This window comes from Elephantulus edwardii, unplaced genomic scaffold (assembly GCF_000299155.1).
Source record: "Elephantulus edwardii isolate Elephantulus edwardi_28Jun2011 unplaced genomic scaffold, EleEdw1.0 scaffold00006, whole genome shotgun sequence".
NCBI classification, from domain to species: domain Eukaryota; kingdom Metazoa; phylum Chordata; class Mammalia; order Macroscelidea; family Macroscelididae; genus Elephantulus; species Elephantulus edwardii.
In genome coordinates, this window is record NW_006399756.1 from 17,287,042 (window position 1) to 17,302,183 (window position 15,142).

A 15,142-nucleotide genomic window follows, 5' to 3' on the forward strand; every position below is an offset into this window, starting at 1 on the left:
ATCCCAATTACTTCAGTCACTGAATCAATCCACCTCATAGAGGGCCTTCCCCTCCTGCGCTGTCCCTCCACCCTCCCAAGCATGATGTCCTTCTCCAAGGACCAGAAACTCCTTAGAGCTTTGAAAAGAAAAAATACCAGTGTCTGGACCCTACTGGTGACTTACCAGAGTCCCAGTCTCACTGGTGGGGGCACAGTGCTTTTCAAAGCTGCACTCTGGTTCTATTGCTCCATGGCTGCCAAGAAGCTCTGGTGTGCTAGTAAGCAACAGTCAGAAGCATGCTTCGAATTTAAATAGTTGCATTCATGATCATGGCAAAAACCGAAATCTCCTTTCCCAAGAAGTATCCGGTTCAGTCTGTCCTTCCTGCTCTCTTCTCTGCTTCTTTACACTGACTTCTGAAGTCGCAGAGCAGGCAGCAGTCTAGATTCCAGAGTGAAAGACAAGCAGCCTTTGCACAATGAGCTTTAATTTGTATTAAAGAGTTTCTCATTCCTCTCCTGTATGTGAATGCAGAGTAAATACCGCCAGCAGCCTCAGTTGTTCAAGTACACAGCAGTGACCGACTCGCCCAGCCTCCTCCATGCGAAATTCAGCAATCAGATTACCAACGAGGTAACAGCTCTTGATGACGTTGTGCACATTATGAAACTGTATGTTTGTAGGGTGGGGTAACAAGAAGAATATGAGTGTTTTGTGGAGTTTAAGATGAAGAAGAGTATTGGTATATAAATAGAGGCTAACCATTTTCTTAAAGGAGTCCCTGGTGGCACGGTAGTTAAGGGTCCAACTACTAAGTCAAAGGTAGGTAGTTCAAATCCATTATCACTCCATGAGATAAATATGTGGTAATCTGCTTCCATAAATATATAGCTTTGGAAATCCTGTAAGGTGGTTCTACTCTGCCTCATAAAGTTGCTGTAAGTTGGAATCAGCTCACCTGCATACAATAATAACTAACATTTGCTGGTTTAGTCTACAGTTTTGCTACCCAAGTGTGGTTACAGATTAGCAGGGGAAGCTAGTTAGACGTGCAGATTCTCAGAGGCCATCTCAGTCCCACTGAGTCCAAACGCTTATTTAACAAGATCTCAGGAGATTCCTTGGCACATTAAAGTACATAAAGTGCTGATCCAGTACTATACGTTTGTTCTATGTAAATATTGGCCAATCAAGCTGTAAAAGGAGCAGATGTAATGTGGAGGTGGCTGAGTCTGACTTCTGCCTGCTTCATGAAGGGGAACTATCCCCATCAATAATATTCACAGTACAAAACAAATAGCTTCATGGTCAGATATGCCACCCCCTCCCCATACTCCTGCTTTCCATGCTGTATTTCTATTAATTATAGTGTCCAATGTTCATTGCAAATTGACTCACAGACTTTACTCACAGTGTGGAGTTTATTAGGGAAATAGGTTGGGGAGTGGGGGAGACAAAGAATATCACACAATGCAAGTCAAGGTTTAGTCCAGCAGTCCCAAGCCATATTAACAGCAAGACACAATTCCTCAATTAGTTCACACAGCTTATCAGTTAACAAGGGAAAAGTCCAGGTTCAGGTCAGCAACACAAATACAAATCTGGTTTCCTCAGTCATCCAGCAAACTTTATCTCAGAGTAGTTTCAAGTAAACTTTTCTTTCAATCATCAAGCAAGCAAAACCTTTATCTCCTTTTCTTTCAATCATCAAGCAAGCAAAACCTTCCATCTCCAAGGTTCCTCTGGTTACATCTTGCCACAGTCTTTTCACAGCAGTACCACAGTACCTTCACTCTCTCTCCACCATCATCCCTGATGTTGTGGAAAGTGCACCCTTATATTGGTCCTACAGCTGTGGATGATTTGCAAGACCATGTGTCTGCAGTTAAGGTAGCTGGAGACTACCCCAAAGGAGGCTAACACAATGGATAGAAAGGCCAATTTTGTGACACCACACAAGACTACACTTTTTAATTGGATTGATTGTCATGGGGAAAAATCTTGTCAGGCTTCTTGATTCTGTACCCCTTTTCTTCTCACACGCCTTTTCCCCAGTCCACATTTTAATATGAAAGGATCTCAATACAGCGTTCCACTTCAGTTGGTTCTACTCCTTCCTATTGGCTCTCTTACATGAATATATTTGAATGATATCTTTTATTTTTATTTAAGAGTTTTTTTCAGAAGCTAACCTTCAGAAGTCAATTGCGATTTGACTATACTAATAATTGCATTCCCTCATCTCAAGTAAAAAAAGTTAGAAATTGAAGCCTACTATAAGAAAATACAAGGAGAGAATTCAAGATTGTATTCTATGATTACCTGAATGAAGAGTTTTCCTTTCTTGTCTCCCTTGTGAGCAGGATACTGACAAAGTAGTCTTGTTTCTTGTGATGGTCTTGCCTTGGGGACCTCCCCAACCACAGACAGATCCACATCTAATCATTAGAAGAGATGGTTTTGTACTGGATGAGGCTTTCCAGGGATGCCTGTTGAGTTTACCAATGCAAAGAATCTGGGCTGGGCTAGTAGGACAAGATGTGGAGCGGGGCATTGGAACCTCCATTCTCATAAGCAGTAGATTCTGGGTGGTGCAAAGAGTTAACATGCTGGACTGCTAACTGAAATGTTGGAGGTTTGAGTCCATACAGGGGTACCTTTGAAGTAAGATCAGACTTTCTCCTTCCCCCCAAAAAAGTCACCCTATGGAGCATAATTGGTCTGTCCCATATAAGGCTGCCATCAGTTGGAATCTCCTAGAGAACAATGGAAGAAAAAAAAAATACAGCACGTAGGGCTTCTCCTACCTCAGGTCTTAATATTGTCTTTAGGTAACATCATCAAGGGAAAACTGAACAATTTGAAGAGCCTTGTAGGGGGCTTTGGTGGCCCAGTGGGTGAAGAGTTGTACTGCCAACCCAAAGGAACGTGATTCAAATCCACAAATTGGTCTGTAAGACAAAGATGGGCAAACACCTCTTGGTCGATTAACTGCCCCTGTAAAGCCTCTGAAAAACCTCTCGAGGCTCAGCTATGAGTTTGTTCCCACTCAATGGTACACAACAACAAAAACATAGTATTACTAAACTTAATTTTCTTTTCTTGGCCTATAACTAAGTAATAGAAATTGCAATTCCTTACATATTCCTTTGATATCATTCAGATAAGGCTTTGAACAAATTCAGTCATACTGATACAGAAAAAAAAAGGGATGGACTAGCATTTGGACAATGTTGTTATACTGGAGAAATAACTGGAACAGGAAAAGTATGAGTTGGAAGAGTCTTGATGAGTCCTTTCAATAGTCTAAGGGAGGAGACTGGATAATTTCCAGGACTACAGAGAGCAACTTTTATTTAAAGCATAGTAATACACCTTTTTGAGTCAGGCACAGTTGTTTCTGACTCTGTCAGTCAAGAAATTTGGTTCCTGTGCAGCAGGCACACTGTCCTTGTTTTCTAGGAGGCAGATTCTGTTGGGAGCAAAACATTGACTTGAGTCACTTTCTCCATTCTAGCTCATCTTGCTACACCCACATTTCACAAATTTGGGGTTCATTCCAGTTTTGCTCCATTGGCCATCACTGAACTAAGAACTGTTTCAAAGCCCTGCGCTCACCCTGGCTCAGGAAAGACTCTCTTTATTGATCTGAATTACCAGGACTGACTTTTTACAAACATTATCATTGTTGTTAGGTGCTGTTGAGTTAAACAAGACTCAGAGCAGTCCTGTGAACAACATCTCTGGACCTTGTTCTATCTTGCACAAACTCACAAACTCAGATATGCTCATGCCCATTGTTAAAGTCACTGTATCAATCCATCTCGTGTAGGGTCTTCCTCTCTTTCTCTAACCCATCACCTATCTAAGCACGATGGCTCTTTCCAAGGAATGACCCCTCCTAACAACATGCTCAAAGCATGTAACATGGAGTTTTCTCATCCTTGTCTCTGAGGAGCATTTGGGTTGGACTTTATCTAAAACATAATTGTTCTTTTGGCAGTTCATGGAACACTCAGTACTATTCTCTAACACCATACCTCAAAAGCATTGATTCTTCTGCTGTCATTCTTAGTCAATCACCCAACTCTCAGATGCATAGCTAGTGATTGAAATGACCATGGCTTGAATCAGATGTGCCTTTGTCTTTAAACGGACATATACTGCTCCTCAGTACTTTAGAGAATTCCTTGACTTTCCCCAATGTCTTTTGATTTCTTGACTGCTGGCACCAACGGTGTTGATTGTGGCTCTAAGTAAAAGGAAATCTTAGTCTACCCAATTTCAGGCAAGGGATCTGAACATTGTGAAAACTGCAGAAAAACACACTACTGATTTTTTTTTCGTATTTCTGTTTTGCCCAGCGCCTCTATAAGGCAGCAGGAGAAGATACCAGACACAAGTACACCATGACCCTGGGGCTTCCTGAGTTTGTCCGAGCAAAAACCAATGCGGCCAATCTGAGTGATGTAAGCCTTTCTCTTTGCTGAACTTCTGGCCTGCTCCCATGGTGCTTCCAGCTGTGTCTCTGAAGCCAGACACTCGTGACCCTTCAGAATTCTCCAGAGACTTTCGAGCTGTGTTATTGTAAATGCTTGTGTCCAGCATGTCTTTGCACAAATGTGTTGAGTGCCATGCTAATGGCATGCTAAGGAGCTAATAGAAAGCTTTGGCCTGTCAGAAATTGATTCTGGAATACCACACCACAGATGAAAGCATGAACCTTTGTTCATCCACTGGTATAATTGAATTTTAAGAAAGATCTGCATGTGCTCCTACTTTAGGTGAAATACAAGGAGTCTTGGTGTAATTTCCGTGCTCAAGGCTACAAGCTGACAACAGAGGCGCTTCCCTTCCAAGCAGCCCGGGCCTCTGGAAATATCGCCAGTGATGTGAGTTGAATAGTTGGATGCAATGCTCTGACCTTCCATCCGGCCCAATTCCTGTTCACTTCATGTAAAACACCGTCTATGGTTGATGGTCCTGAAAGAAAGCAAGTCTACAAACCATGCAAGACAGGATGAATATATTAGTAATGAATGAGGATCTTGGAGGGAGGGAGGGTAGGGAAGGCTGGATAATCAGAAGCTGAGGAGTCCTTGGGTGGTGCAAATAGTTAAGCATTCAGTTGCTAGCCAGAAAGAAGGTGGGCAGTTCAAACCCACCTGGAGACAATTTACTTCTGAAAGGTCACAGCCTTGAAGACTGGAGGGAGTGCGGCCCTAGTCTGCATATCTAGGGCCTGAATGAGTCAAAATCAAGTCCACAGCAGCCAGCTATAGTCAGAGCGAGATTCAGACCAAGGTCCCCAGTGAGAGGGAGGTTATTATCTTTTTTCTCATTGCAGTGAATTCTGAAATGACTAGAGAACAATCCTCTTGTAATGTGGAGGTGCCTGTCTGCCCACTCCACCTGGAATTAGAAAGAGAACTTGCAGTAGAAGCTGTAATGGCCCCCTCTGCTCTCTGCACTTCCACGCGCTGGTGTTATGAGTTTACCAGCTGTGTTCTACCACCCTTGATAACGTCCGTAGCTTTGGGATATGAAGGTGACTTCCTCTCTCCTGAAAACAAATCACAGAAAGTGTGGACTTCAAATAAATGGATCCTGTCTTCTGGGTTTAATGTATTGCCAAGTGTGAACGAATAAAGCAGAAGTTTCTCTTTTACCTCTTTTTGATAAATTCCTCTTGGCCATAGGACACGGAAGGGGACTGGAGCCTTACTTTGTTTCTGAGGGTCTGATTTTAATTAGGTTGCTAGACTGGAACAATGCTTTAATTGTTCGTTCCCTGGAGAGGAGGGCATGCTCACAGGCCAAGCCGAGTGTGGTGTATTTTTTTTTTTATGATTGTCTCCTAAGCTCTGGTGGACTAGTGGTAAAGAGATGCACAGTCAATCCAAAGGCACTTAGTTTGAATCCACCCGCTGCTCCGTGGGCAATCTCCCCCTGTGAGATTTATAGCCTCTGAAATCCCAGTGGAGGGTCAGCTGTGAGTCACTTCCAAATTGGAAGCACACAACAACAACAGCAATGGGAGAAAAGAGTCCCTGGTAGTCCAGGTGGTTAGGCGTTTAGCTACTAACCCTAATGTTAGAACTTCCAGTCTTTCTGGCAGTCCCTTTCTAAAATGTCATCCGTTGAAACCCGGTGGAGCACAGTTCTATCCTGGCACAGATGGGGTCACCTTGGGTCAAAATCAACCCAGCATCAGCTGGTAACTGGTTGTGTAGGAGAAGGTAGTTTTTCTGGGTCTGCAGTGAAAATATGCAGATAGAATGCCACTGGTCAAGCGCTGGCCCCTGACCGGCTGGTCTTCTCTTGCAGTTTCTCTACAGACATGACTTTGTGAAGGAACGGGGCCGGCTCATCGGGCCGCGCAGTGTGAATGATGACCCCCGGCTCCGGCACTGCCAGCGGATGGGCCAGCTGCAGAGCAAGCTTCAGTACCGGAGGGAGGCGGCAGACACCCAAAGCCAGTACCACCTGCCCATGGACATGGTGAACCTCGTCCACGCCAGAAAGGCCCAGGCCTTGGCCAGTGACCGTGACTACAGGACCCGGTGCCACGAGTTCACCGCGCTGCCCGAGGATTTGAAGATGGCCTGTGCCAAGAAAGCCCATGCGCTGCAGAGTGAGGTATGGGACCTGGTGGGATGCACCACCACCTTCCTCCTGCCATCAAAGCATGTCAAAATCTCTGTGCCCTGCCTTGTCCTACTCTGAGCCCCTGGACAATTACCTATCCCATTTCTGTGTGCCAGTTACAGTAATTAATTTTTAATCATTCAATAGGTATTCATAAAGCATCTATCGAGGTCTTGGGAATACAGCGGTCAGCAAGAGGTCCAATGGCTTTGCTCATGGGGCTGCCATTCTAGTGTACCCATCAGCAATAATGTTTAGGGAGCTCTTAACTCTCTGCTGAGCCCTGGTGGTGCTGTGGTGAAGCCACCAGCTCCTCAGTAAAGAGTTGTGGGTTCAAACTTATCAGCTGCCTCTCAGGAAGAAGTGACAGTCTATGTCCAAAGATTGAGGGTCTTGCAATGCCCATGGGACTCTGTCTGTGCTGTAGGATTGGAAGGATCTCTGTAGCAACAGGGTTTTGTTTGTGTCTTCCTCTGTGTTAGTCATTGGGTGGAATGTCTTGTAGGATCCTCTCATTTAATGTTGTGTTGATTGTTGTTGGGCATCATTGCGTCTTGGTGTCATTGAGTTGATCCTGACTCCTAGCGGGCATGTGTGTGACAGGATGAAGCGCTACCCCTCTCTCTGTTGTTCTCGCGGTTGCTGGAGCCCTTTGGTGCAGTGATGACGTCAGGCCATCTCGTCGAAGACCTTCTGTTTTACCAAGCAGATATCTGGATCCTTCACTCACTCATTTCCATTCGGTCAGAATCAAGTCATAGCTGAGCCTTTGCTGGACTTCCAGAGTTGTAAATCTCATGTTGCTGTTGTTGCTGTTGATTGCTGTCCAGTTGAGCACGACTCAAAGCGACTCTATGAACAAAAGACCTAATGTCATCATTAACTGTCATCAAATAACTGTCGTCATTTCTCTAAGTTCACAGAGTTTCCAGAGGCATGCAGTTTAGGAAGTGGATGCCACTCTTGCTTCCAAACCTGTTTTACAGCCAGGAGCTCCACCAAACACTGTCCTCATGGGAAGAGAATATCCATCTGTCCCCCCAGGAGCCCCTGGTGGATTCTAGCTGCCAGAGAGGCTCGGCCTTTGGGTTAACAGTGCATCTCCCGAAGGACTGTCCTAGCAGAGCTACCTGTCTTGACAGTAATGGGATTATTCCTATTTCTACAGATGCCATGGTGTATGCAGCAATAGCCTAAGTGATGTGCCCACAACCATACAACTGGCAGAGCAGGGACTTGCTTAAGACCATAGAGGACTTGTACAGGGCAAAGAGGCCCTGCTGGCTTTGGGCTCTTCATTCTGCCTTCAGTGCTGTGCGGCTCCCACAGGAGGCTGGAGTAGGGATCTGAGGGCCAGGTGTTGTGGCCTAGCGTTAAAAAGCTGTGCTGTACTCTCAGAGGCACATAGTTCAAATCCCCCAGCGGCTCCTTGATGAGCAATGTCCCTCTGTGTGGATTGACTGCCTCTGAAAACCCGGTGGAAGGTCAGCGATGGGTCAGCTCCGACACAATGGCACACCACAACCACACCAGGTGGAGTAGAGAGGGGATGGCGGCAGACGGCACTGCTGAGACTGTGCTAATTCATTTCTTTAAGGGGCAGCAAGAGCCCTTCCTTTGCAAGATGCTGTGAGGGTGGAATGAATCTAAAGCAAATCACACCCTACACAAGGTAGTGATTATCAAGATTCTTATCTGGTGGCTTACTGGTAAGGAGTTGCTCTGCCAACCCAAAGGCAAGCAGTTCAAATCCCCCAGTAGTTGCCTTGAGGGAGAAAGATAGGTAATCTCTTCGCTTGTGATTTACAACCTCTGTAAACCCGCTGGAGGATCAGCTATGAGTTGATTGTGACTATTGAGTGAAAGGGTGAGTGATGACAACACTTTCTCACATTCCCTCCCTCGCCACCTCCTGGGTGTGATGCTTTACATTATCCCTGGGCTAGAACTTCAGCTGGATGCTGCACCACCTATATTTGCAATGGCAACATTCCAAAATGGGGGTGGGTGCTGTGAAACCCCAGTATGTAAATCTGAAGATAGCTGCAGACCTCAGTGTCTTGGAGAAAAAGGAGGGGCTGCCGTCTGGGGAAGACAGATTCAACCAAACAGCAACCGGATTTCATTCTCTTAGAATCCTCCTCCGAAGCCATCTTCCAGAAGCTGATTCTTCTCGGCGCCCCCCCCTCGTCCCCCTTTCATTGTGAAGTCTGGGGCCCGGCCTGTTGTTTTTAGGGTCTGTGTGAATAGGCAAAGCGGGGCTGGGAGCTGCAATATCAATAGACGATCCATTTATGAGCGAGTCGGAGGCACAGTCAGATCTTTGGGGAACCTGCATCTTGCTTTCTGACTTACCTGCAATCGTACTGTTCAGCTCAACAAAAGGCAAGTTGAAAGAGTGCTCCCCACTTCATCTCGCTTATGAAAGGAGCAAGGCCCGGCTGTGAAGAGGCCCTGTAGGATTATTCTCTGTAACTTAGAAATTTATCCAATTTTCTCTGTTCTTTATCAGAGTGGAAGGCAAAAGCGTTGCTGGTGTAGACTGAAAGATCGCGGTATGAAAAGCAATCTTACTGACATGGGGTTTTGAAACCTGGTTCTGCTCCCGAGTGATGTCTCCCTCCCCCCGCTGGACAGCAGAGTGGAATTTGCACGCGGACATTAACCAGCAGACAGTAGATCAGACATGGCCCCTCTTTGAGGCCAGCTGTGAGGAACGCTGTGAATCTGGAAATGAAAGCGAACTAAAAAGGCCGAGCGGCTAGTTTCTGGAGTGATATTTTGCGTTACAGCTCAGCTTATATCTAAATTAGAGAAATGCCATCCACTTCGTTTAGATCTAAACTTGAGAATTCCTTAGAGAGGATTTCTTTTTTTTTCCCCACACACCTTTAAAAATACTTAAGTTCCATCAAGAGAAGAAGAAAAACAGCCACGCAGCTGCCCTCATGGTGGGTGGGGGTGGGCAGATCAAGGAGGCGAAACGGGGTCCAACGTGTTAGCAGACGCCTAATCAGACTTATTGTCTTCAGACATCAAGTGCTGGTTTTTGCAGGAGCGATGACATCTCAGATAGAGCCTCTGTCTTCTGAGCCTTTAAAATGAAGACTGAAGACAGGGCTGAGCCCACTTATACAAACAGAGAGGGGGTAAACTGAGGCACAGAGCAATTAGAAATGATGTACTCCTGATTAGCTAGTTGTACCCAAGTTTATTCCAGTATTATTACAATCCTTCTGTATTTGTTATCATTATTATAGTAATATTTATTATTATATTAGATAATATATTATTAGAATATTAATTATTAATATATTCTGTTGGGGTGAATACAACTCATAGGACACTGAACAACAGACCTGAACCCTGTCCTGTCCTGTACCATCCTCCTCAGCTCAAGCATGCAGAGCCCTTTTCTTCAGTCACTGTCAATCCATCTCTTCTTTCCCTCCCTCCCTCCCTCCCTCCCTTCCTTCCTTCTTCCTCTCTCTTTCTTTCTTTCTTTCTCTCTCTCTCTCTCTCTCTCTCTCTCTTTCTTTCTTTCTCCCTCGCTTCCTCGCTTCCCCTCTCCCTCTCTCTCTTTTCTCCTTCCTTCCTTCCTTTCACTTACCCTGCACCTTTCCAAACATGATGCATAGTTGTTATTGTTGTTGATTGCCTTTGAGTCGAGCATGACTCATAGTGACCCTATGAACAAAAGGCCTGAAGCCCCTCTACAACTAACGACATTTATCAAAGTTCATAGAGTTTCCAGAGGCATGTTTAAGGACATGGATGCCACTCTTGCTATGTATTTAGGCCCTCGTTTTAATGAGAATAGAAAGGCTTCCTCTCGGAGAAGTTTAAAGTCTGAGTAATTGAGAGAGAAACTGAGTCATATTTCAGCAAAGTGGTTTTCTCCAAGTCACAGCATGTTTGATCTGGAGCTCACAGCCTCTGTTATCAACTGAGAAGTATGTGGATGTTTTCTGTTTTGGGTGGCAGCTGGTTCCTCACTGCTAGGAAGAAGCAGGATAAAGGGTTTTAAAGCTCAGGTGACCCCAGGGACATCTCGGTGTTTTCTTTAAGTGATCATTCCCTCCTCCTGCTTTGAGCCACTGGTCAGTGCCCTGGTGTCCTCGTCTGGAATCCGTTCTTTAATTCCTGGTGGGAGACACTTGTGGAATGTGCTCAAACTCCTGAGACAAAGCATTATTACAAATACTTTTGCAAAGAGGTCCCAATAGTCTTGGACATTGTCCTGATAGAACTCAATGGTTTTTCTTCCTGCAGTTTCGCTACAAATCGGACCTGATGGGCATGAAGGGTGCTGGATGGCTGGTGCTGTGCTCGCCACAGATGGAGAACGCGAGGAAGGCCGGAGAACTCATCAGCGAGGTACCACACGTCTTCTGGGAGCTGACAAGAACAGCCAAGCCTTTGTTTCCTTTTTAAAAGGGAACTGGCTCAAGGGGTGGGCTCCCAAGAATTCCCTGTGGCCACTTGGACAACTGGTGTTTTTCAGGAGCCATTTGCAAGCACATCCCAAAGTCGGATGAGATTTCCCTCCAGATAAACTCACTGCTAGAGAGCTAAAGCCTCTTCCAGAGCAGGCAGTGAACGATGGGTGACGCCTTAGAAGGCCGCCAGCTGGCACGTTATGTAAAGTAGAATCTAGACCGGCTCATTACTTTCAAGGATCAGGGAGGGAAATTGACACCTGCTTACTGAATTGACTCATGCAGTCCAGTGTCTGGAGGGTATATGATTCCAAACCCCTAAGAAGCCAGCCGAATTAGAACAACTACAGCTACCATCAAGATCTGGTGGCTTAGGGAGTAGGGAGTTGTGCTGCCAACCCAAAGGCAGACAGTTCAAATCCACCAGCCGCTCCACGGGAGAAAGATGGGCAGTTTCCTCTCGTGTGAAGTACAGCCTCTGAAAATTCAGTGCAGGGTCAGCTGCGAGTCAGTTCCAACTTGACACCAGTGAACAACAGCCAGCTGCCATTACTGTCAAATCCATCCTGACTCCTAGTGACTTTGATGTGAGAAGATCACCAGGTCGCTGGGTGGATTTGAACCTCAGACTGTTACTTGGCAGTTAAAGTTATTAATGATTTGCACCACCTAGGGTCAGCACTGATCTGTGAATTGCTGTGAATAACTCGTGGTTGCTATGATGCTAAACACTGTGACACTAATGTGCCAAATGCGATCATGGTTACCCATGGTGGACAGTGTTTGGTGGAGCTCCCCGATTAAAACAAGCTTGGAAGTAAGTAGAAGTGGCATCCACTTCCAAAATAGCTTGCCTCTGGAAACTCTATGAACAGTGCTCAGGTCTTTTGTTCATTGGGTTGCTAAGAGTTGTCTCTGACTCGATGACACTTAACAACAACAACAGGGTCTCCTGTAGAACGTCAAATAAGGGTAAGTTACAAAGGGATGTGTGCACGATCTGAGCTCCCTCCTGCGTCACAGCCTGGGGTCTTTGCCCTGGAATCAATGCCCTGGCGAGTGGCACTGTGTTCTACAGTTTCTTAGGAACAGAACTTACCTGATCAGGGCCCGTGCAACGCCAGGTGGGGCTCAGTTCTGCTCTTGCCTGATTTTTCAGCGTGTTGAGCTGTGGTGTTCTGTAGCCTCTGTCTTTGAGAGATGAATCATCTTGATAATGCTTTTTATCACAGAGGGAACTGGCCATTTATCCGTGCCCTTGACTGTGCCCATCAGTAGGAGAGCCTTGTTCTCCAGTAGCGTCATTGGCACATTTGGTCAGTGTGGGTAGGTGGGGGTGAAGCTGCATCTGGACAAATGCATGGTTTGTGTCTATGTTTTTTACAGACCAAGTACCGTAAGAAGCCCGACAGCATCAAGTTCACCACAGTGGTCGACTCCCCAGACCTGGTGCATGCCAAGAGCAGCTACCTGCACTGCAACGAGGTAGGAGCCTTCTCCTTCATCTCAAGTGTGCAGGATCTGGTAGTGACTGTCAGTGGTCAGTGCTTAAAAACCAGGGGCTGTGGGTAGATGTTAGTGCAGACCCTGCCTTTAACATCAGTACCAAACCTTGGATGGCCACGGGACAGTTCCTTAAACTCATGTAACCTCAGTTTCCTCAATTCAGAAGGAAGAATATTGTTAACAACTATTTCATAAGATTAAGTGAAAAAATGTGTTCCAATTTGAATTAGAATTTTGTAAATAAACTAGTGAAAAAAAAACACCCCAAAAATAGAAAGGGGGGGAAAAAACCCAAAAAACAAACAGCAAATGAAAACCCAAGCCTGTTGCTACCAAGTTGATTCCAACTCAGAGACCCTCCAGGGCAGAGATGAGCTGCCCTGTTAGCTGTAATCTTTACAGACGCAACCTGCCGCGTCTTTCAAAGTCACTGGTGAGTTCACACTGCCAGGCTGTAGTCTCTTGAGTGCTTTACCACTGCAGCATGGAGGCTGCTTAAAGAAATTTAGTGGGGCTTAAAGAGAGAAAGAAAAGCACATAATACTTTCAACAGGTGCCTAAACAGTGAATCAAAGTCCTCAGTGAATGTTCTTTACTGTGATTTTGTTAATAATCATCATAATTTTATATATTATTGCCTAACATTTTGAAGCAGGAGTGGCATCCACTTCCTAAACCACATGCCTCTGGAAACTCTATGAACCTGGAGAAAGCACGATAATTATAGAAAGGCTTCAGGCCTTTGGTTCATAGGGTCGCTATGAGCTATGCTCGGCTCGACGGCAATCAACAACAACATTATTATAGAAAGTAACTGGGGTCCAGGGCGTAGGTGTGTTGGGGTCAGTGAGACTGGCTCAGGACAGGGAAGGCTTCAGAGCTGCTGTACATAGGGTCATTATGAATCCCAGGCAACTTGATGGCATGTAACAACAACATACATAGATAGATATAGGTGTAGGTATAGGTAGAGATTGATAGAGCAAGAGCCAGAGTGAGAGAGAGAGAGAGATAAAACACAAACTCAGCTAGCTACATTTTCATTGCTGATTGATGACAATAGAATTCAAAACTTATCATGATTGAGTGAGACAAAAGAAAAGAATAGTTATATTAAAATGTCTATCTGCTTGGCCCTCTATGAGGTGGACTGATTCAGTGACTAGGATAATTGGGATGGGAGTGTCAGAGACAGTGTGATTGGCACAGGACAGAGCAGAGTTTAGGGCTGTTGCACATAGGGTCACTATGAGTCGCAGGCGACTCAACGGCACATAACAACAACAACAACATCTGCTTTTATTCTCTGCATTATTTAGCCTCATTTCCTCTCTCCTGTACTTATTTTGAGGGAGCTCCTTTGGTCTATTGGTTAAGGAATTGTGCTGCCAACCCAAAGGCAGGCGGTTCAAATCCACCAGCCACCCTACAGAAAAAAGATGGGAAATCTCTTCTCATGCAATTTACAGCTTCCGAAAACTTGCTGGAGGATCAGCTATAAACTGGTTATAACTCCATGGAAATGATGGTCATCATCATGTTTATTCTGAGAATAGAAAGTTTATTTTTTTTTCTGAAATCGCCAAGGGATTCAACTTAGCACACACAGCCACCAGGCCACTTGGGCTTCACTGAGGGCGGGAATGTGAACCGATCAATTCAGGTTCACAGAGACTTGTTTGATCTTGGAAATGAATCAGACATATTGGAAAATTTTATTTTCTTAGATGAAACTCAAACACTTCCTAAAGTTTTTCATAATTCTTAAATGATCATCCTAAGTACAGCAGAGAAAAACAAAGCTTAAGAGATATAATTCTGTTTCCCTGAAACCCAGGCAACTAGGCAAACTTTAATTTTCTGAACATGTGCTTTGACACTTTATAATAAAAAGGAGATATTAACTGTTGTGTCTATTATATCTCTTCCTATTTATGTTAAAGAAAGACATTGATGCTTTCTTTCACATCAAAAACCATAGCTCATGTTCAATTGCAAAGATTCTCTAAAATACTCATAGATTTTCTATTCTTTGTAAAACATATAGGTTGGTGATCCATTTGGAACAAATCTTTTCTTAAAACATACATTCTGTTGTTTATGTCATAAGTATGTAACACAGCACCTGTCAACCTAGCATTTTTCAGTTGCATGATTTAGTGCTATCAGTTAGGTTAACCCCATTGTGGTGTCCTTGGGTGGCACAGTTAAGTATTGGCTACTAACCGAAAGGTTGATAGTTCAAGTCCTCCCAGGAGCACCTTGGAAGACAGACCTGGCAGTCTGCTCCTCAAAGGCCACAGCTTTTCAAATTCTCTGGAGCAGATGCTGCACACAGGGGTTGTCAAGAGTCAGATTAGACCACCAACAACAACATCAAAGTCATGTCACACAGCCATCGCTCGTAAACATGGCTGAATTCCTCAGCGCTCTACACAGATCGTGATGCGTATGATGTCAAGAGAGGCTGTTCCATGGAAAAGGGACGTCAGTGAAAGAGAAGAAGACCTCCAGAGAGATGTACTGACACAGTGACTACAGAAACGGGCTCAAGTGTGTCAGGGATG

The 15,142-nt window shown here is 44.9% G+C and overlaps 1 protein-coding gene across 1 annotated transcript in view; it reads left to right on the forward strand.

Annotated features, from left to right (window-relative positions):
* The window catches only part of NRAP (nebulin-related anchoring protein), a 97,159-nt gene that overhangs the window by 72,399 nt on the left and 9,618 nt on the right, over nucleotides 1-15,142 (forward strand). The window contains exons 32-37 of the mRNA XM_006880166.1: nucleotides 517-615; nucleotides 4,347-4,451; nucleotides 4,767-4,874; nucleotides 6,310-6,621; nucleotides 10,903-11,007; nucleotides 12,456-12,554. Coding sequence (XP_006880228.1) covers nucleotides 517-615; nucleotides 4,347-4,451; nucleotides 4,767-4,874; nucleotides 6,310-6,621; nucleotides 10,903-11,007; nucleotides 12,456-12,554 — 828 coding nt within the window. The remainder of the gene's footprint in view (nucleotides 1-516; nucleotides 616-4,346; nucleotides 4,452-4,766; nucleotides 4,875-6,309; nucleotides 6,622-10,902; nucleotides 11,008-12,455; nucleotides 12,555-15,142) is intronic.